This window comes from Drosophila mauritiana, chromosome 3R (genome assembly GCF_004382145.1).
Source record: "Drosophila mauritiana strain mau12 chromosome 3R, ASM438214v1, whole genome shotgun sequence".
In the NCBI taxonomy this organism is placed as follows: Eukaryota; Metazoa; Arthropoda; class Insecta; order Diptera; family Drosophilidae; genus Drosophila; species Drosophila mauritiana.
The window spans coordinates 26,796,472-26,816,063 of record NC_046670.1 but is presented as its reverse complement, the minus strand read 5'-3'; the positions used below and the strand labels follow the sequence as shown (position 1 = coordinate 26,816,063).

The 19,592-nt window shown below is 48.5% G+C and overlaps 6 protein-coding genes and 1 long non-coding RNA gene across 8 annotated transcripts; 4 read left to right on the top strand and 3 right to left on the bottom strand.

The window, feature by feature from the left end:
* Nucleotides 1-33: 33 nt before the first annotated feature.
* LOC117142544 lies at nucleotides 34-1,860 on the bottom strand. Its single transcript, XM_033306594.1, has 2 exons — nucleotides 1,550-1,860; nucleotides 34-1,485 (listed from the first exon to the last, which is right to left on the bottom strand). Exon 2 carries the CDS (start codon nucleotides 1,407-1,409, stop codon nucleotides 177-179), a length of 1,233 nt encoding a protein of 410 aa, XP_033162485.1. The 5' UTR covers nucleotides 1,410-1,485; nucleotides 1,550-1,860; the 3' UTR covers nucleotides 34-176.
* A 226-nt stretch (nucleotides 1,861-2,086) lies between these two features.
* LOC117142546 (coiled-coil domain-containing protein 12) lies at nucleotides 2,087-2,801 on the top strand. Its single transcript, XM_033306596.1, has 2 exons — nucleotides 2,087-2,317; nucleotides 2,380-2,801. The coding sequence occupies exons 1-2, from the start codon at nucleotides 2,181-2,183 to the stop codon at nucleotides 2,726-2,728; spliced, it is 486 nt and encodes a 161-aa protein (XP_033162487.1). The 5' UTR covers nucleotides 2,087-2,180; the 3' UTR covers nucleotides 2,729-2,801.
* LOC117142542 (spindle assembly abnormal protein 6 homolog) lies at nucleotides 2,732-4,475 on the bottom strand. The gene is made up of 4 exons (XM_033306590.1): nucleotides 4,214-4,475; nucleotides 3,303-4,154; nucleotides 2,912-3,245; nucleotides 2,732-2,857 (listed from the first exon to the last, which is right to left on the bottom strand). Exons 1-4 carry the CDS (start codon nucleotides 4,385-4,387, stop codon nucleotides 2,799-2,801), a joined length of 1,419 nt encoding a protein of 472 aa, XP_033162481.1. The 5' UTR covers nucleotides 4,388-4,475; the 3' UTR covers nucleotides 2,732-2,798.
* Nucleotides 4,476-4,518: 43 nt separating this feature from the next.
* On the top strand, nucleotides 4,519-6,285 carry LOC117142545 (RNA-binding protein lark). Its single transcript, XM_033306595.1, has 5 exons — nucleotides 4,519-4,604; nucleotides 4,680-4,965; nucleotides 5,020-5,611; nucleotides 5,671-5,895; nucleotides 5,956-6,285. The coding sequence occupies exons 1-5, from the start codon at nucleotides 4,596-4,598 to the stop codon at nucleotides 6,005-6,007; spliced, it is 1,164 nt and encodes a 387-aa protein (XP_033162486.1). The 5' UTR covers nucleotides 4,519-4,595; the 3' UTR covers nucleotides 6,008-6,285.
* Nucleotides 6,286-6,359: 74 nt separating this feature from the next.
* LOC117142543 (prostatic acid phosphatase) lies at nucleotides 6,360-8,607 on the top strand. 2 transcript variants are annotated; one of them, XM_033306592.1, is made up of 6 exons: nucleotides 6,360-6,497; nucleotides 6,572-6,767; nucleotides 6,826-6,924; nucleotides 6,981-7,670; nucleotides 7,732-7,990; nucleotides 8,051-8,607. In XM_033306592.1, exons 2-6 carry the CDS (start codon nucleotides 6,609-6,611, stop codon nucleotides 8,158-8,160), a joined length of 1,317 nt encoding a protein of 438 aa, XP_033162483.1. In that variant the 5' UTR covers nucleotides 6,360-6,497; nucleotides 6,572-6,608; the 3' UTR covers nucleotides 8,161-8,607. The 2 variants fall into 2 exon arrangements, with proteins under 2 accessions (XP_033162483.1, XP_033162482.1); XM_033306591.1 differs by lacking the exon at nucleotides 6,360-6,497 and having other exon boundaries at nucleotides 6,543-6,767.
* A 364-nt stretch (nucleotides 8,608-8,971) lies between these two features.
* LOC117142539 (chaoptin) lies at nucleotides 8,972-16,257 on the bottom strand. Its single transcript, XM_033306587.1, has 7 exons — nucleotides 15,739-16,257; nucleotides 13,976-14,116; nucleotides 13,634-13,793; nucleotides 13,065-13,428; nucleotides 12,572-12,861; nucleotides 12,364-12,510; nucleotides 8,972-12,303 (listed from the first exon to the last, which is right to left on the bottom strand). Exons 2-7 carry the CDS (start codon nucleotides 14,110-14,112, stop codon nucleotides 9,220-9,222), a joined length of 4,182 nt encoding a protein of 1,393 aa, XP_033162478.1. The 5' UTR covers nucleotides 14,113-14,116; nucleotides 15,739-16,257; the 3' UTR covers nucleotides 8,972-9,219.
* A 973-nt stretch (nucleotides 16,258-17,230) lies between these two features.
* Nucleotides 17,231-18,410, top strand: LOC117143790. The gene is made up of 2 exons (XR_004459621.1): nucleotides 17,231-17,969; nucleotides 18,104-18,410. It is a non-coding gene; the product is annotated as an uncharacterized LOC117143790 (long non-coding RNA).
* The last annotated feature ends 1,182 nt before the right edge of the window (nucleotides 18,411-19,592 follow it).

The following is a 19,592-nucleotide window of genomic DNA, read 5'->3' as shown; positions in this document are numbered from 1 at the left end:
GAAATTCCACTAAATTTTATATTTGGCTTAGTATTTAAATCGTTACATACATATATATTTTAAATGTACAAATTCAAATGAGAATACAAGTCACAGGGGAGGAGGCCTATAAAAAGCACAGAGACAAAGGCCTTAAACCTAAAGTTGTAGTTAATAGCTCTAGCTAAGTGATCAATCTATTTCGGGGCTATTTCGGCCATGTTGGCCTCGAAGATGGCCGTGTTGATGCGGTGCTTGAGGGCGACAAGCACCTCCCGATTGCTGATGGCGCGCATCTCGTTGGCCACGTACTCTCCATACGTTGCGAACTCGTCGCGCGCTGGCGGCAGGCTGACAATGGTGGGCGGAGGTGGACTGGGGATGGCTTGGGCCTGGGCTGGTTTGGGCGGCGTGTTCACCTTGGGCAAGCGCAGGTTACTCATGGTTATTCCGGGCGAGGTGGTCAGCACACTGCTGGCTGTGCCGTTGGCACTGCTTTCCAGTGCGGGGGACAGAATGGAGGTGGTGTTGTGCGATGCTGGACTGGCTTCGTAGTACATGCGTTTGACCGGCGGCGGATGCAGTTGCGTGTGCTCCTCAAAGTAGCTATCCTCGTGCCCACTCGACGTGTCCCGCCGCTGGATCTTAATGATTCGTGTGGGCATTACGTGCACCGAGCTGCTGCCCGTGCTTTGGGATGGTGTGGTCTGGTAGTGCAGTTCGCCGCTCTCGTTGGCCTGGAAGCTGACGGCTTCCACGGCGTTGCCCTGGTGGTGCAGGTCCATCAGAGTCTGATGGTGATTCTCCAGCGGCTCCGTCTCTTCCTGTTCGTTGAGGCTCACAAAACGGACACTCATCTCTTTCGCCTGCTTTGGCTTGACCTCCCCCTCCTCCAGCTCCGACTCATCAATGTCGTCCACGTCTTTGGTTGTCTCCTCGATGAGTTTCTCCAGCTCCTGGGCCCGACTGCTGGCGTGGTTCTTGCGGAGGTACTCCTCGTTCATGTTGGCGTTCGTGTTGCTGTTGTGATTGGCCGGCGTGCTGCTGTCGCTGTTATGATCGGCGGTGACCTCGCCCAGGACAAACTTGCGCTCGTCGCCCTGCAGATCCGCCTTCAGGCGACCCTTTGTGGAGCGGCAGGCGTAAGGCGAGCTGAGGAACACCAGGTTTTTGAATCCAAACCACTTGGAGTTGTAGGGCTCCTTGCGTTTCATGCGACTGATCTCGCGGTGGTACTGCGTGCGCAGCGTGTGGAACTTCTTCTCCAGCTCGTTGATCGGTATGTTCCCGCCCAGCACTTGGCTGACTTCGTTCAAGAGCCGCTGCTTGACGTCCTTCTTCCGGTACTCGTCGCAAGTCATGTCCCACAGCCCGCGTCGGCTGCGGTACTCACTGATCAGCTGCAGCGTCTTCTCGCGCGTCCACTCCATTTTTAGATCGCTGAGTCGGATCTGGCCGGGCAATCTAGAATCGGTGTCAGAACAATGGGCTGTCGGTGCTCCCTTTCTGTCGGGGAAGGGATAGCGCATTGGTTATCCGGCCACTAATATTAATAGACCACAGAAGTTACCTCGATGCGGATCGGGATCGTCTGTGTGCTCGGGAGCGGGAGCGGGAGCTGTGCTCTGGTTTATTTTTGCTACTCCAAACAGCAGCTGGTTGCGCTCTGCCGATGTCGCTGCGCCAATTGGCTGGCACGGACTAGCCGCCGCGCCCTGGAACGGGTGCCTAGAGGAGCTGGAAGGATGCTGGTTCCACTTCCATCGGCTATAATGCCTATTTGTTTGTTTAAAGTGCACGAAAGTACAGCAGATTTCCGATTTTCACCCCCTTGCGCAAAAACAAACGCTGTGTATCCATCTTGGCTGCTATCGATGAATCGGTGGAGTCGATGAGACCGTATGCGTTGTGTAATGTGGTGGCTTTCGTCACTGAACTAATTATGTATTTTTAATATCTTGATGAGTCTCCTAAATCTTGAATTGTAATAAATAAACTAAAATCCAATCTTAAATAAAAACAGATATCTTGTTGTTTAATAATAATTCATACCTGCACGATTTCATGCTGGTAACGAACGCGATTGTAATCGATATACGATATATGTATGGAAAGAACAAGCAACATAACAATAATAAATAAACGTGAAGAGCCCAGACTCAAATTTAAATTAATTATATTATCTTGAGAACTAAGTTCACATGGGCATGATGAACAACAATGGCGTCGGCAAGCTGACAGAAGAATCTCTAAAACGCAAGGAGCGTCTGCAAAAACTCCGGGAACAAGTGCAAAACAAAGGAGGAGACGCCGCCGACTCCAATGAAAAGTTACCCAAGTCAGCAATACAATGAAATGCTATTATGAATCCCTATAAAACAGTTTCATATGCCTTTTCAGACCAGTCTTCCGCAGCTACAAGCCCCAGAATGAGACCACCGATGGCGAGATTTTAGCACAGGAACCCACGGGCAACATAGAATCCGCTGTGGAGGATCAATTGAGCCTGCTCCAGCAGCCCATGGTGATCGATGAGATTGACATAACCAATTTAGCACCTCGCAAACCCGACTGGGATCTGAAGCGGGATGCCAGCAAAAAGTTGGAGCGACTGGAACGACGCACACAGAAAGCTATTGCTGAACTCATCCGTGAGCGACTGAAACTGAACCAAATGGAGGACATCAGCCAAGCGGTAAATGTGGCCACGGCTCATGCAGGTGAAAGTGTTCAGGAGGATTATGACTAGAGCTGAATAATACAACTAACTTTACTAAACTGGTACAAAAAACGAAAAAATGCATTAAGAATAAGTACAACTATCGCCGATTTTCTTTGCCCGTGGGTATTGCCAGCCGTTCTTTTAGAATGAGGATTTCTGAAATAAGCAAGTTGTAAGTAGGTAAACTTAAAGATTGGGATCTTAACTTACGTTTGGAATACTTCTGCTCCAGTCCCTGGGCAAACTTACGCATGGATTGCAGTTGCTGGGGGATTTCCTCCCTCAGTTTTTCAATAGTTATTCGTGCCTCGCGCAGTTCATTCTCCCGCAGGGATAGTAGGCTCTCCTTGGCCTGAACCGCCTTCTCCTGCTGCAGAGCCACCTCGGTGCGCCAGGCAATGGTCTTTTTGTGGTTGAGCAGCTCCTGGCTTTGCTTGACGATTATCTGGTTCGCCTTAGAGATCTCCTCGGAGGCCATTTCCAAAGCCTGGCGCTTGGTGTGCAAGATCTTCTTCTCGGCCTCCAGCTCAGCGGCTATGTTGGCCTGCAAAATTAAAAGGGATTTACTCTTCTGATGCGCATTGTCGTTTTATACACATACTTTCTCCTTGTTCCCCTTTTGAATATGTTCCTGCAGCTCGGCAGTGTGCTGCTTGAGGTCCTCGATTTTGTACTCCAACTTGCGCTCCTGCTTCCTGACGTTTGCCACATCTCCGTGCAGTTTGTCATTTTGCTCTTTAAGGGTGCACACTCTCGCTTTGCAACAGGACAACTCCTCGGATAGGGTTTGACATCGTTTCTCGGCCTGCTCTTGGGCCGACTTTAGTTCTGCTTTCTCCAGCGAAGCCTTGTCCAATTGGGCCTGAAAGCCGGAGATCGCTCTACGATTTCTCTCCAGCTCATTGCTGCGCTGCTCGTTTATTTTGGCCAGTTTTTCCTGGTATTGATGGACCTCGGCAGCATGCTTCTCCTCTAAGATGCGAGTATTTTCGGTCAAAGCTTCCCTGAGATTTTTGTTTTCCGTGGACAACCTTTCCGTTTGCACGCGCTGTGCGTTGATTTCAGCCTGCATTTGCTGCATACTTTGCTCGAGAATATATTGCTTTTTGTGGGAGGCATCCAGCATGCTGTTTATGTAGAAGAGTACGGTGTTCAAGGGGGCAGAACGACAGGGTAGGCTAAGGTGAACCAGGTTCTTAAAGGAGCGGATTTCAACAAACTGAAGATAATAGTCGTGGACCTCCCTGCCGGATGAAAGGTTCTGATCCCGTGCTGTAAGATGCAGCTCCAGTTTACCCGACTGACAGTCCTTCAGCATTCGCACTACATTGTCAATGAACCCAGAGAATGATACATTCAGCGACTGATCCTGTTTGAGGTCCTGAAAGGAGGCGCTGTCCACTGTGGTGATGTACATGCGCCGTTGATCGGACTTCTCTGTTAATCGGAGTTGCTGTGGGGCAGAGGATGTATTGAAATTTGATCGGAGGAGGTCTTAACACGCATATTTACCAGCAGCTCCTTGAAGTCCATTCTCTCCGCGTACAGTAGACATGACCGTTTGCTAGACCGCGTCATGTCGCCATTGAAGCTCACCAGCATCTCTACGCTGGGCAGGATGTTCACCACGCTCTTGCCGTAGTCCACATTGGCGGAGTAGCTATCCTCGCTCCCTGGAGGCCACATGACAGATCAGGCGCGTGAGAAACCTTAATTTTTAAAATTTTAAAATTTGTAAACAAAAGTGATGGCTTGGGTCTATCGATGTCGATAGCTACAGATATGGCCGTGTAAGTAGCCACCGCTGGTCACACTGCCGGTCAGGTGCAAAGTTGTCCATCTCCATTTCAATAAAAGAAAAAAACAGCGAAAAGTTGTAGAGAAAAATAAATACATGAATACTGTACGTAAGAGTTAAAGAGACAGCGCCGCCGGATTGTCCATAGTAATCCGGAGTAATGCTAGCTTTATCCTGCAGACCGCCAAGGTGTTTGTCGGCAGCCTGCCGCGCTGCAAGCCGGAGGAGCTGCGTCGACTGTTCACCAACTATGGATCGGTCGTTGAGTGCGACGTGATGAACCGCTGCGCCTTCGTCCACCTGGAGAACACGGACATGGCGGAGGCGGCCATCGCCGCGCTGAATGGCACCATCTTCAAGGGCCAGCCCATCGTGGTGGAGGCGGGCAGGCCAAAGTACGGCCCAGGAGCTGGCAGTCGAGGTCAGCCGGGCTCTGGTGACAATCCGGGGCGCAGGCCTTCGCAGAGTAAGCTTTGAGTACTCCAAAGATCCAGCATCTAAGTATTTTAATCTTCCCCAGTTCAAGGTGGCGGAGCGGACCAGAGACCTCATGAATCAGGTACCAACTTCAAGCGCAATTTTCGTGAGGAAGTCGGTGACAGATACTCCAACGAAGGCCCAAGGAGCTCCAACTCCTCGGCCGCCAAATTTGGACCCGTGAGAAACGAGTCCAACTACAGACAACAGCGCAGTGCTCCATACTCGAAAGGACCACCGAACAATGAGTCTTCCAATCAGGGACAGGGATTTAGGAACAAATTTGCAGGTGGTGGCAAGTTCGGTGGAAGCGCGGGCAACGAGGGACGCTTCGGCAACAATCGGTTTCAACAGCGGGACAACAGTGGACCCCCGCCTGGCAGAAGAAACTTCAAGAACAGTCCAACCAGTGGATATAGAGGAGGAGGCAATACTAGTGACTTCCAGGGAGGCAGCTCCAGCAGTGTGGGAGGAGGATCCGTAAATCAGAGGGTCGGCGGCGGCGGACCAGGTCCAAGCAATATGCGACAGGATCGACGTGGATTTGCCCTGCCTGTAGAGCATCAGCAGCAGCAAATGGGCTTCGGACGCTTTGGCAATGGACCCATGAACTCTGGCAATCGTGGGAGTAATGGGTAAGATGAACATAAGATTGGCCTCCAAATTATATACAATATCTTGTTTTGCCATATAGAGGAAATCCACCAGGAGGACGTGGTTTCTTCAATGGAGGAGGAGGCGGATTCAATGACAGACGCGGTAGTAGTCACGAAACAAGCAGTCCCCAAGGAGGCCCAGGAGGCCCAAGCAAGCGCGGAGGTTCAGGAGGTAGAAATCACAATCAGAATGACTTAAATGCATATCACTCGGAGTTTCCGCCTTTGGGCAGTGGCGGCGGAGGACCAGGCCAAAGAAACCGGTAGGTTCAACCATATCATCTGCATAAAAACCACTAACCCCCAATCATCGCTATTTCCAGCTTCAACGGACCCAGATCCGGGCCAAATATGGGCGGCAATAGAAGATTTTAAGAAAGTGCAATGCCGCAACGATGTTTGCCAGTCCTCGTGTACTCCACTTAATAATGTAATAGCCGAATTTTGTTTTTCATTGTTTCGCGCCAAGAATCTTTTTAGTTAAGCCAACGACGACTTTTAATTTGTCCTATAGCCGTGTACTTTTAAGACCACATCAACAGTATATTTGTTATTCGTAGTCTAAGATTGTTTCGATATTTATGCAATACTTAAATAATCATATTTCTTGTGTGCAACTAGATACAAGTCAATCAATACAATCATAAACACCATTTGAGCTTTTGAATTTGCCCGCCAAAAGAGTACTGTTACGGACTAGGGTTGGTTGGGGACAACTATCGTTATCGAGACTTCGAAACTTTGTGTGGTTATCAAACTTGTTCCCAAAATTATAAACAAAGAAATCGGAAATTTGGTAAATTTCAGGCTGCCTGCTGTATATATGCGAACGACGAACGAACAGATCGCCAGTTATACGGTCGAGGTAAGGGAACTAATACCCGTTATAGACCAAGCGCCGTAACCTGTATTCGCATGCTCACATATGTTTTCCCGCAGTCGCTGTGGTTCACTTGTAACAAGTGTGGCTCTCAAAATGTGGAACCACCCAAGCCAGCGCTGGCTCATCTTGATCTGCGTGATATGTTTGCTGTCTTTTGCGCTGGCCAATTCGCTTCACGGCTATGCTAATGCTGAAGGTCATCCAGTGGAAATTTCGGCCACATTGCCAGGCCAGCTGAAGTTTGTGCATGTCGTAAGAGTTTCTATGTCTCTGTGTGCGGAGCCCCCGTTATATCGGTTATGCTTTGCAGATATATCGCCACGGCGACAGAACGCCCGTGGATCCCTATCCCACGGACCCCTGGGGCGACAGGAAGTTCTGGCCCACCGGCTGGGGAGATTTGACCAATGTAAGTAAGGCTCGCACTGTTGACGGACCCAGGTTAACCCCGATTTCACCTTTTAGTTGGGCAAGCAAGAGCACTACGACTTGGGAAAATGGCTGCGGAATCGCTATTCAAACCTCCTTCCGCCTCTATACTCCAAAGAGAACATCTACGTTCAGTCCACCGACGTGGATCGCACATTGATGAGTGCCCAGTCGAATCTGGCTGGTCTCTACGAGCCGCAAGGGGAAGACATCTGGAACACGGACATCAACTGGCAACCCATACCCATTCACACCTCGCCCGAGAGGGTGGATTCCATACTGGCCGCTAAGGCACCTTGTCCTGCCTATGACTATGAGCTGGCAAGCCTGGAGTCATCGCCAGAATTCAAGGCCTTGACCGAAAAACACAGAAATCTTTTTGCCTATTTGAGCGAAAAAGGCGGACGCCCCGTGAAGACCTTCATTGATGCTCAGTATTTGAATAACACCTTGTTCATTGAGAATCTGTACAACATGACACTGCCGGAGTGGACCAAAAAGGTTTACGGGAGAGAGGAGCTCACGTATGTAGCAAATTTCGCCTTCGCCATTAGCTCTTATACGCGAAAGCTGGCGAGACTAAAGGCGGGGCCTTTGCTGAAGGACATATTCCAGCGGTTTAAAGAGAAATCCTCCGGGAGCCTAAAGCCAGATCGTTCAATGTGGGTCTACAGTGCTCATGACACCACGGTAGCCAGCGTTTTAAATGCGTTGAAATTGTTTGAGGTAGGAGTTTGACAGTTTTCAAATGGGCAGCGGACTAAAGCTTTGTTTTTCTTATCCCCAGCTCCACAGTCCGCCCTACACGGCGTGCATCATGATGGAGCTGCGCGTGGATGAGACCAACACCCCGTTGGTGTCTATTTTCTACAAGAACACCACAGCTGAACCCCTGCCTCTGGACATACCTGGTTGTGGGCCTTCCTGCCCGCTGGCCAAACTTGTGAACATCTACGAGGACGTTCTGCCCGTAGACTGGGAGCGCGAGTGCAAGTTATCCACGATGATGATGACTTATGAGGAAGCCAATCTTGGAACTGCGACGGGTAAGTTAACGGCAATTGGTTTTCAATGGAATTAAATCATCGAGTTTCCTTCTCCACCAGGCATTCTCATATTAATCGTAATTGCGCTGCTGTTCGCCAGCTATGGCCTCATGATCTACTACCGACGTCGCAACTACAAGCTGTATACCTCGTACTCTCAAATGGCTTAGCGGGATTCTCGTGCCATGCAGTGGAAGGACCTACTTAAATCTGAATTAAGAGCCTTGCCCGCTCTCTAGTTGCCAACGTGATTTGCCTTTCTTAGTGTTTCCTATGTTGATTTTGAGTGGAAGTCATTGGAGTCTCAGGCGACAGTTGTTGTTATTCGTGGTTACTACTTAGTTAAGCCGTGCATTTCACACAAAGTCTGTTTGTATTGATTAGTTTTGTTAGTTTAAGTTTGTGCATTTGAAATGGAAAAACACAAGTTCGATAGCATTTAAATGGAGTAATAACTGCTTTTGTTGTTATTCAGTGAAAGATATGGAATACAAAGACTGTGAATAGCGATCTTGAAGTTGCATACATATATACATAACATATTTATACACATATACATTTTTATGAAATTATCATGGATGATAAATTTATTGTATTAAAATCGCTCAAATCAAAGACTTGTATGATGTTTGAGTTTATCGGAGCATAGTAAAGCTAAAGGGCTTGTTGTCCAAAGATATTTTAAGAGAATCTCTTGACAAAATTGAACACTTTATGGTTCAAATCAAGATAAGTTAATTGCTTTTCTGTGTACGTTTGATTACGGAAGAAACAACGAATGTTAGAACAAATGTTTTTGGGCTAGGAAGTTAAAGAGCTTAAACATTTGACATATTGAACATAAAACAATCTGCAAAAGTTGTTTATAAGGTAAACTTTGTGTGTATACGGCTTATTGAGTTGCGTTTTGGAAAGTATACCAAAAAGACGGCTGTGTAAATAAGTTGGAGTTTTCCCGCCCGCCGGCAAAAACTATTGAAATGTGAATTATACTAGATTTGTTTATTCCGCATAAGCGACTTGCTTGCACTTAATTATGGTTAGACATAGATACAGTTAGGGTTACGGTTAGAATGCTTTAAGGCTATATACAACGTGGCTGAGAGCGGCGATATAATGTAGAACCTGTTTGCGGCGATGCGCCTGACTGACTGACTGAGATTGAAATGGACAGAATGGAGGAGTGGGAAAGATGAAGAGCCCCGCCATCGGATGGCTGTCTGGCCGGCTTATCTGTAGGCCTTGTCATCCGAGTATATGATGTAGGGCTGGTGCTGGTGCGGATGCTGGTGCGTCAGGCTTTCGGCTCCATCACCGTTTCCGCCGCCCGCTCCGCTGAAGTACGACATGCGGGACATGGTCGAGTAGGCAGCCGCTGCTGCAGCCACCTGCTGCTGCTGCTGTTGTTGCTGCTGCTGGCGCTGGGAGAGATTCTGGCTGGACTGGTGGATGGAGGCCGCCTTGTGGGGCAGGGTGGCGTGGTAGGGAGGCACCGCGTACAGGGCTGCTCCCGCTCCATTCTTGTAGTTGTACGCCGCATTGTGGGCTCCCATTTGCATGCCCGCCGGGATGCCAATCATGGTCGCGTTCTGCTGGTACTCCGCATTGCTCATGCGCAGCCTTATGATGCAGATGATGATGATGAGTATGGCTATGAAGGCCACCACTCCTCCCACGATGCCTATGATTAGGGTATCATCGTTGCTTATAATCGGAGACTGGGCCTTCATCAGCGGTGCCTTGGTCTTCATCTTCTTCAGACTGGGAGGCTGAGTGGGCTCCAGGCTCCAGATGATCAGTGGCTCCTCGGTGGTGGAACTGCTCCTGGTCACCAATTGGCTGGAAGTCTTCAGCAGGTGTGGCACTGATGAAGTGGGTCTGGAAGTGGACGAAGTCATCCTTCGGGCATCGCAGGTCAACTCATCATCCCCGACTTCAATGAGTTTCCGGTTGAGCAGGTAGGCAGGCGAGGCACACGTGACATCCGGCATACCGGAACTAGGCAACCACCTTCGCAGAGCTCGAGCATTGCAATCGCAAACTATTGGATTGCTGGCCAATCCCTGGAGCTGCAGACTGGCCCTGCGATCTTCTAGAGCGTTTAAGAACTGTGGCACCAGCACTGTGATCTTGGATCCCTCGACATTCAGGCTCAAATGGGACGATCTCGGCACGGGGAAGAGCAAGGCTGGGGGCAGGGCATTTAGGGAAGTGTTCCGCAGCTGGACGCTCAGATCATTGCTCTTCAGACCAGCCAGCGTGCCAGAGGATATGGACTTGAGTCGTTCACCTCTGATTCCCAGGCTGTTGAGTCGCGGATGCTTTAGCGGTTGTATCTGCTCGCTACCGATGCTAGAATCCTTTACTTCGATATCGATGACCTCCAAACCGGGCAGGAGTTCCAGGATTCCCTGAAGGTCTAGGTAGCCAAGCAGTGGAAGATCATAGGCCTCCAAGCTGACCAGATTGGGCAGCTGCTTAAAGGCGTTCTTCTCGATCCTCGTGCATTGGGGCAGGTGGCTCAAGCGCAGCGATCGCAGCATCTCCAGCTTGCCAAAGTTGGACTGAGAGACGATCTCAAAGCTGTTGTTGGACACGTCTAGGGATTGGAGCACTTGAAGTTGGGGCCAAGCCATGGAAAGATCTTCCAGGGACTCCAACTGATTGCTGGAGAGGTCAAGCGTTTCCAAAAGTGTCACCCTTTGGAACACCTCTGGTTTGACATTCTTTAGCTTGTTGTGGGAGAGATTCAGGAACTGCAGGAAGGGTGTCTCCAGGAGTTCCAAGTTCTCAATGCCCGTGCCCGCCAGACTGAGCTCTCTGACTGTCTTGGGTTCGTTGAGTACATTATGGACTGCCTTGGAACTCAAAGGATTAAAGGAAAGATCGATCCCCTTGATGTTCACCATGATGCTGTCATCTCCTGGCAGCTCCTTGATCTTGTTATGGCTCAAGTCCACTGAGGACACAAAGAAGAACTGTCTTTGCAAGGCATTCAATGGAGCGTACTCAAAGCGATTGTGGGCCAGGTTGATGTTCTCCAGCATCTGGAGCTTCGTGCGCTCGAAGACTCCGTCCGACAGCTCCGACAGGCGGTTGCCCTCCAGGTTGAGCTGCTCCAATCGAACCAAGCCCTCAAAAGTTCGTTCTCCAATGCGATCCAAATTGTTGTTGGCCAGATCCAGGATCTGCAGTTGGGTGGAATTGTGGAAGGCCATTTCGCTGACCATGTCCAGTTGATTGTTGGCCACTAGTAGGACGCGCAGGCGAGGCAAGCGCGCAAAGTCGAGTTCCTCGATGGTCTTCAACTGGTTGTGGGACAAGTCGATGTGCTCCAGGTATTGCAGGGTGGAAATTAGTTCCGCCGGGAAGAAGGAAAACTTGTTATTGGCTGCGCGAATTTCCCTAAGTCTCGGATGGATCCGGAAGGAGGAGGGAAACAGGTAGCTCAGCTGGTTATCCGAAATGTCCAGCTCCTCTATTCCCGTTCCCGTGTTGAAGTACTCGCCCTTGAAGGCGGACAGCTGATTACCATGGAGATCCAGCTTCTGGAGTTTCATCACATTCACGAAGGCTCCGGATCGAATGGATCCAATGCGGTTGTTGGATAGATCAATGGAGCTAATGTTCCACAGGTTCACAAAGCTGCCATCCTGGAGCTCCTGCAGCTGGTTATCATTGAGGTAAATATGCTTGAGATCCTGCAAGCCGGCCAGAAGGTCACCACTTATCTGCCGAATGTTGCACCGACTCAGATCGATGACCTGCAGGCGATCCAAGGGCTTGAAGAGAGCTCCAGTCAGAGGAGTCAGGTGATAGCCGCTCAGGTTGAGGGACTGCAGGTTCTCCAGTTCCTCGAATATGGTACTTGGCAACTCCGTCAGCGTATTGCCACTTAGGTCCAGACTTCTCAGCTCCGGCAGCACCCAGGGAGCTCCGCCCAGACCCGTCAGCCTGTTCTGCGACAGCTTCAGGGCCATCAAAGTGCTCTCCAGTCCGGCAAAGGTGTCCGCATTGATCACAGCTAAGGAATTTCCAGACAGATCCAGGGTGTGCAGGCTGCTGAACATCTGGAAGCTGCCGGGCGGCAGTTCCCGAATGACATTCCTCGACAGGGATAGCGTTGTTATATCGCCCGCCTGGAGCGATCCAAGGATCTCCGCGGAAAGAGCAGCCACTCGATTGTAGTCCAACTGGAGGGATGTCAGTTGGGGCAGGCGACCCAGAGCACTGCCGGGCACCAACAGGATATTGTTGTCCTTGATGATGAGGGTCTGCAGGCTGTCCAATCCCTCCAAGGCGTCGTCTTCGATCTGGTCAAGGATTTTCAAAGGTTTAAACTTGGACTTAGGGCTTAGTCAATATGGGCATACCGTTCTCAAGGAGTTTAAGCTGAGGTCCAGATACTTCAGAGCACCCATCTCCCGGAAAGTTCCTGGTGTAATGCTGGTTATGGTGTTGCGACTGATGTCCAAGCTTTCCAAGCTCCTTACCACCTGCATGTGGGTGTAGTCCAATTGCTGAAGGAGAATATAAGTTAATGATGGGGCTCATCAGTCGGCTGTTCTGATAAAAACATACCTGCAGCATATTCGAGGACAGATTAAGGTGCTTCAATCCGGGAACGGCGGCCAGTGCCACCGTGGGAAACTGACCGAAGAAGTTCTCGGACAGATCCAGTTTCTGCAGAGACTGCAGCTTCTCGAAGACGTCGCTGTTGAGGTGACTGATCCGGTTCCCGGCCAGCTTGATCTCCCGGATCTTCTGCAGTCCCTTGAAGGCCAGACTGTCGATGCTGCGGATGACATTGTGGCGAAGATCGATGATCTCCAGCTGCCGCTGGGCATTGAATGAGTCCGCGAGGAGTGATCCTGAGAAAAGATTTTGCGATTAATTATACTACTATAAACTACGCTTTAATTGGTGAAGTCTTGGCTAAGAATTAATTGTTTATGCAAATTCAAGGTGCCAGGTAATTGCTTTCTTTGCGATCAATATGTCGGATTTCACTTTCAATTATTCGAGTTGCAGCTTTGATTGTTAACCATGCATTTAATTGGCTAATCAGTCTTACCAATCTGGTTCTGGCGCAGCGACAGGTGTCTCAGGGCACTTGGGCCATTCAGAGAGTTGGTGGGCACCGATGTCAGGCTATTGCGATCGATGTAGAACTCCTTCAGATCCACACAGCCCTTGAGAAGACCCTCCTCGATCAGCTTGATCTTGTTTCCGGACAAGTCCAGGATACGCAGGTTCTTCAGCACATGCAGTTCGGCGGTGGAGAAGATGGGATTCAGATTGTCGCCCAACAAATTGTTCGCCAGTCGCAGTTCGTTCAGCGAATCCTTGAGGCCATCGAATGCCTTCTCCGGAATCCTTCGAATGAGATTGAAGGACAGATCCAGCTCCTCAATGGTCAGTTTGAGTTGACCAAAAGTCTGCGATGGGAGGGATTAAGTATTGCTTATTGGTTAAACTGCCAACTTATAGAAATTAGATATATGTGTCAAGTCGGTAAGAAATAAGATCTGATTGACCTCCATTTGGAGGCATTTATTGTGCCTGTGAGATCATCGAAGAGTGTCGAAATCGCCGATCTCTTCACAGCCTCACGGCTTATCTCCATTCGATTGCGACACTCACCTGGGCGGGCAGCACCTGTTGGCCGCTGTGACGTTGCGTATACGCCACGATGGGCGCTCCATAAGGCAGTTGCGGGGCATCGCCGTGGAAGACAACGCGATCGCAGTCCATGGCCACGGCTCCCAGTTGGCCAGTCGCCGCAAACGGAACCACATTGCACCTGTAATTGTCGTCAGGCCGTGGCAGGTGATTGCAGAAAAACAAAGCCAAATGAAATTGCAGTTGGCGGTAATTTAGTGATATTAAAATAATGCCCGACCGACGGCGGAAATTTGCTGTCGCTTTTGCTGTGGTGACCACTGAGTGAATGGCATACTGTGGTCTAAGTGCTATGAGACTCACCTGCATGGCAGACGGAGGGCGGGACTGAGCTCCGGACAGGGGCGCCAGGCGAGGATTGGGTGGGCCAGGTGGGCGACGCAGGCCAGGAGAAGCAGCAGGAAACGCCCTCCGTTTGGCAGCTGTTTCCACGCTTCCATGTCGCTGCAATTGAGGAGTGACACTATTATTACTGGGTTTCTGGCCCGATCGGATTTGGCCGCGCTGGTAGAAACCCGTTTCGAGAGGAGATCTCTATTCCGCATCGTATTTGGTCATTTGGCCATTATCGCCGCGTTCGCTTAGAACGTTTGATTTGCATACCGATCTCCGGCATCTCCGGCTATTTCGATACCAGCCGCATACTTGGGCCCAACAACAATGCTCCAATGGCCAAGGTCCGATCGAAAGAACGAAGGCTATAATCAAGCGATCTGGCCAACAAAGAGCCACGATTGCCCACGAGTGGTATGAGTAATTTTGGCTGGCTTGGACAAATTAGAGGCATTTGTTGTCGTCTTATTCGTCATTCTGAACAGCGGAGGTGTGGATCTAATCTGTTTTGCTGTCTATATGCCATGTATATGCTAAAAGTAACTATAAAAAGCCTTACTACGCTCAATTCATGAATATATTTCTTTTGGGCCATCAGCGAAATTCCAGTTTATGCTTGATAAGTAAGCGCTAATTACTAGAGCAAACAGTAGAGCTTCTTTAAGCGAACACATCCCAGCTATCAGAATCTAAAATCGAGTTAAGTTAATGAAATTCCACTAGTTGTTCATAATCCAACCACAAGGCATTTGTATCTCAAAGTTCGTTGATAAATGTTCTTTGATAAATGCAATTTACAAATGAATGAATAAGAATCTCTAGAATAGATAGATAGCTCCCTCCTGCCTTTCGTCTTATATACATATGATTAATTATTTACGATATGAAATAAGTCAACCCATCAGTACATCACTTCATAAAAACCACAACTGAATGCATAATCAACTCTAAAGTTCCTATAGAAAACGCCTTTGGAGCGCAAGAGCGGTTCGGTGAGCCATGATCTTTGGATTCTCGGCACTTGGGACCTGGATTCTTGGTTCTCACTCTCGCAGCATTAGCTGTACCGTTATTGGTAGTACGGTCGGCGGTTGGTGGTAGCTGCTGGTTGTTGGCCGTGTTCATTGGTTACTGTTTGCTTTTTAATGCGCACTGACAATACAAAAAAAAAAAGAAAAAATACTTTTGCGTCTGGCCGTATTTCTATTTGCATTACTTTCGGCTCTGCGTTTTTCAGCGTTATTTGTGCTATTTACTCTGCGGTCCATGGGCAAATCATGGTAGGTATTTGGCCAGTCTGTTGGCCAAATACACGGCTATCCGCTGACAAACACGCCAGTTAACGTATGTAAATTTATAGAGACCATAAAGCGGGCTTTCAAAACCCAAATCTCCCCGAAATCGCTGTTTTGCTCATTGAAATGCATGGGCGATGTGCGATTCAATTCGATCCCATCCGATCCAAAGCGATCCGATGTGGTGGACAGCTTCAAGGTTGCATTGCCACACGGAATGGGTTCGAACTGGGATGGGATGGGATGGGATCGGAGTGCAGTGGATCCACTTCTGGTTCCACAGACACCGATGCAGATCGAGATACATCTGTAAGAGATACAGGTTCAATTCGCGTTGCGTGTAAACGCTTGATGGGAAATATGCTAATCACAGACATCTCGGTTTTTCTCCTCGCGCAACCTGTTTCATTATAGTTTTGATTTATACTCTTGGCTTACATTTTCCGTTTCTGTTTTGGGCGCTGCTTGTAAATTGCACTTCAAACTTTTCGTGGCCTGGGAACTTGGCAGCTTGGCGGTCTTTTGTTTTTGTCGCTGGTTCGGGTTCGGGGATTGCACAAGTTGGCGATGCCGTGTTTACGTTTGTTTTTGCCCAGTTCTCTTTTGTTATACACAAAAAGAAAGCTCCGCTCGGGAAGAATGTTTTCCCAGAGAGATGGCCTCTGGCACACACTTGCACACGCGCACACTCGCGCACACACTGGCCACCGCGGAAAAATGCAGACAAACCACTAAAACGGGCCGCTCGATGGGCGGGGGGCGTGGTAATTAAGCCGCAACAAAAACAAGTACGGCTGTCTGCGCATGCGCAGCGGTAACAATTCGCAGCCTTCGCGTTGCGTTCTCCGCCCGCCGGAGGTTCGCTTCTCCCAAACTGAACGCTAGTCACTAGAATCCGGTCTGAATGGGCCAGCTCTTTCCACTTCCGCCAAGTCCGATCCGTCGGAGCGCCGCAACTCAACTGAAGCTGCCCGAAAGCCGAGCTCACTGGGCTTCGCTTTGGGCCAGCTCTCTGCGCTGGAGCCGCTCTGCAGGGGAAACTGGTTTGCCCCCATCCCCCCATGCACGGCGAGAAATTGGAGCACCGAGATCGCAAGATTGTCTGGAAGAAATGGTGTCTTAAGGTAGTTAAGTTGAGTAGGTAACTTATTTTGGAAAAAAGAATTTATTTTAAATATATACCAATAGATTGTTTATACTTTACCTAACTTTAGTTTCACAAACAATAATCCAGTTATACATCTTAAGTAGTTCCTGTGGCTATTGAAAGGAATGGAAAGTACTTTGTGCGATTAATTGCTATCATGTGACCCCAATTTTCTCTCTCTGCAACGACTGAATGGGTCTAAATCCCATAGTGGTACTAAAAGTGCGGGACCTGCCCCCAAGATGCAGGTGCTCTTCTCTCTTCTCCGGAGCAACACCATCCCAGCCTCGTGAATGAGTTTACATTGTTCGAGTTTGTTTTCTTTGGCGTTTGATGAGGTCTTCTCTTCTCTTCGGGTTTTTTATATTATTATTTCGTGGCGCTGGGTAAAAGTTTCGCTGGCTGTTCTTCGCAGAAAGTTGGGCTTCTTCTTGTGGCCCTTGTCTACCTGTTTCTTCTCAGTCGGTTTCTTCGATCTGCGCGCCGATTGGCAAGTGCGCCAATTCAGCTAATGGGGTTAAGCCTTCAATAATGCCGCAACAAAGTGACAACCAGCAAGAGTTACTTTCCTCCTCGCAAATTGCTCGGCGTGGCAACTAATTACCCGAACAATCGCAGCTGATGGGGATCGTCGGGGCACGCACCAGCCATTATCCATTATCCATTGGCCAGGTTATTCACACCAGACCCAACAGGTACAAGTGCGAGTTACAGAGGGGGTTTGGGATGGAGTGGAGTACAGCTACAACTCCAACTGCGTGTCCATGTCCAAGTCCAAGTCCATGTCCAAGTCTCAATCAAAAGCACATACTGTGGCAGGTATGTGGTTATAATTTTTATGTTTAGGCATGCATGTTAGCATTAACATCCCAGTGGGCCGCAATTTCTTTTTCTTTCGCGCAAGCCATATACTTTCCATTTTCATGAGCAAGTGCTCCACAAATGGCAGCCAGATAAAACACACATAACATAATAATGGAAAAAAGAGCCAGAAACAACGACTGCCGCACACTCGAAACAAAAGCGACTCAAGAACCCAGAAAAGTGACAGTGATAAATCATTCTGGTTCTTGGCTTTCGAGCTAATACAATGAGGAATAAGCTGAGTTCTGTCCTATAACTTGCACTATAAATTACTGCATATTTCTTATGATATATGATATGATATTTCTGCCAGTGTATCTGCTAGCGCAGCAGCCCTGACGTGACGCATGCCATGTCTAACCATATAAATCAAATCGTTCAGCTGATAAATTGTGTCTAAGCTCAACACTTGACTGGCTCCTGGCTCCAACTTCGTCTGCAATCGCTGCTCTATGTTTTGTGAAAACGCCACGCCCACCGCCGGATCCGCCTTAGCGCCAAAAGTCTCCTCTTTCTAATAAAAAACGGCATAAAAACAGCTTCTGTGCCGGTTAGAGCCGCACTCCCGATTGTTGCTTCAATCTGCATAAATGCAAATTATGAAAAATGAATCATGGCCAAAGGTTCGAGCACGGACAGGCACTGAGAAAAATCGCAGGTGATTGTTAAATTTGTTAATCACAAAATATATCTTAAAAGGGATTTGTGCAACTTCGCTTAATTCTTCTATTCAAATTGTATCTATAGCAAATTCACTTTCATACTTATTGGACTAATAATAATTCTTTTTAGGTCATGGTGCGCATTTTTTCCACGTGCATAACTTGCCGGTTGTCTCAGATACTTTTTCATCTGCAAGTAGGCCGCCAGATGCAATCTGCACTCCAATTTTCAGCCCACCAATGCGGCAATGAAATTCATGCAGCTCAATTAACCCCACGTAATTTAATGTTTGTATGTAGTTGTATGTTCCATATGCAAATTCAAAGACAACCTAGATGACTTACCCATTATGATTTTGGGATGTTGCCGCTGGGGAGGTGGCATGTCGGCCAAATGAATGTACTTTTCAATGCCAATAAAGATTAATGTGTCCGCATACAGGTCGTAAATTATTGTTTGGATGGCGCATCCACACTCACGTGGCCTGAATGGCCCACTGGGATGGGTCGTGTTAGCCGAACCTAATCAATTATAGCACCGCCTTAACCCTCTTCCGATATCCGAATGGAATGTCAACATAATAAGGCCAGGGTCCTTGTGGCCAACTCCTAGACCCCTCCACCTTCACCTTCACCACCATTTCCATCTCCATTCCCATTCCCATTCAGATGGCTCGTTTCCTTTTCTTGTTGCGGTAGCCCTTGTTCTTTTTGCTCTATTGGCAGTGTGGTTAATTTCAGGGGCGTGGCGAAAAGGGGGGTTCTTGTCCTTAGTAATTTGCATTTAATTTGAATCCTGATGTTATACCTTCATATTAGGTTGTAAGCTAAGTACTAAACTAGTTATCCTACCTAGATATCTCATTCCCTACATCCATTTGATTATTTGACATTTGTTCAACTTTCTGGATATGAAATCTTATAGGTTCCCACCCAAGTTTTAATGCTTACCCTGGTGGCATGGAGTTCCGCCCCTGGAGATGCCCTCGTCCTTTGGCATAGCTCGTCCATCACCACGTTGGATTAGGAGGAGCAGGCAGCCGATTGGGATTATGGCCCCTTTCCGGATTTTTATTTTGATAAATTATTTAAACGCACAACTTGTGGCATTCGGCCGGTTATTGTTGCCGCCGGGCTCATATTTAATGCCAGACCGTGTTGGTTCAGGATGGCCAGGATATACACAGAATGTCGGACGTACATAGGCCGGCCAGGACATTCAATCAAATTAGACGGCGAGTGACAGCAAACACAATCATGAGCGTGGCCAGCTCGGTTTATTGATCGAGGACAATCAAAGGAGCCTACACTTGGCCAGAAATTAATACGCTGCATTCGCTTTAACCCGTGTTTATTTAGCCCTTAAATAGTATATATATTTCTGGAACTCTGTGCAAATAGGCGGGGGAATAAAATGTTTATTTTAGGAGCGACTTTATGGCACCTGTGTGCGCTGGAACGCCATTCACGAAATTACATTTACATTCAATTGCATTTAGGCCAAATTAGATACTCTAACCAAGTTGGATGTGCTCGTAAACTGGGCTTAACCCTTCTGCCACTGACACCTAGCCAAAAAATTCTGAAAGCCAATGGCTGAGCTATTTCGGGACGCACAC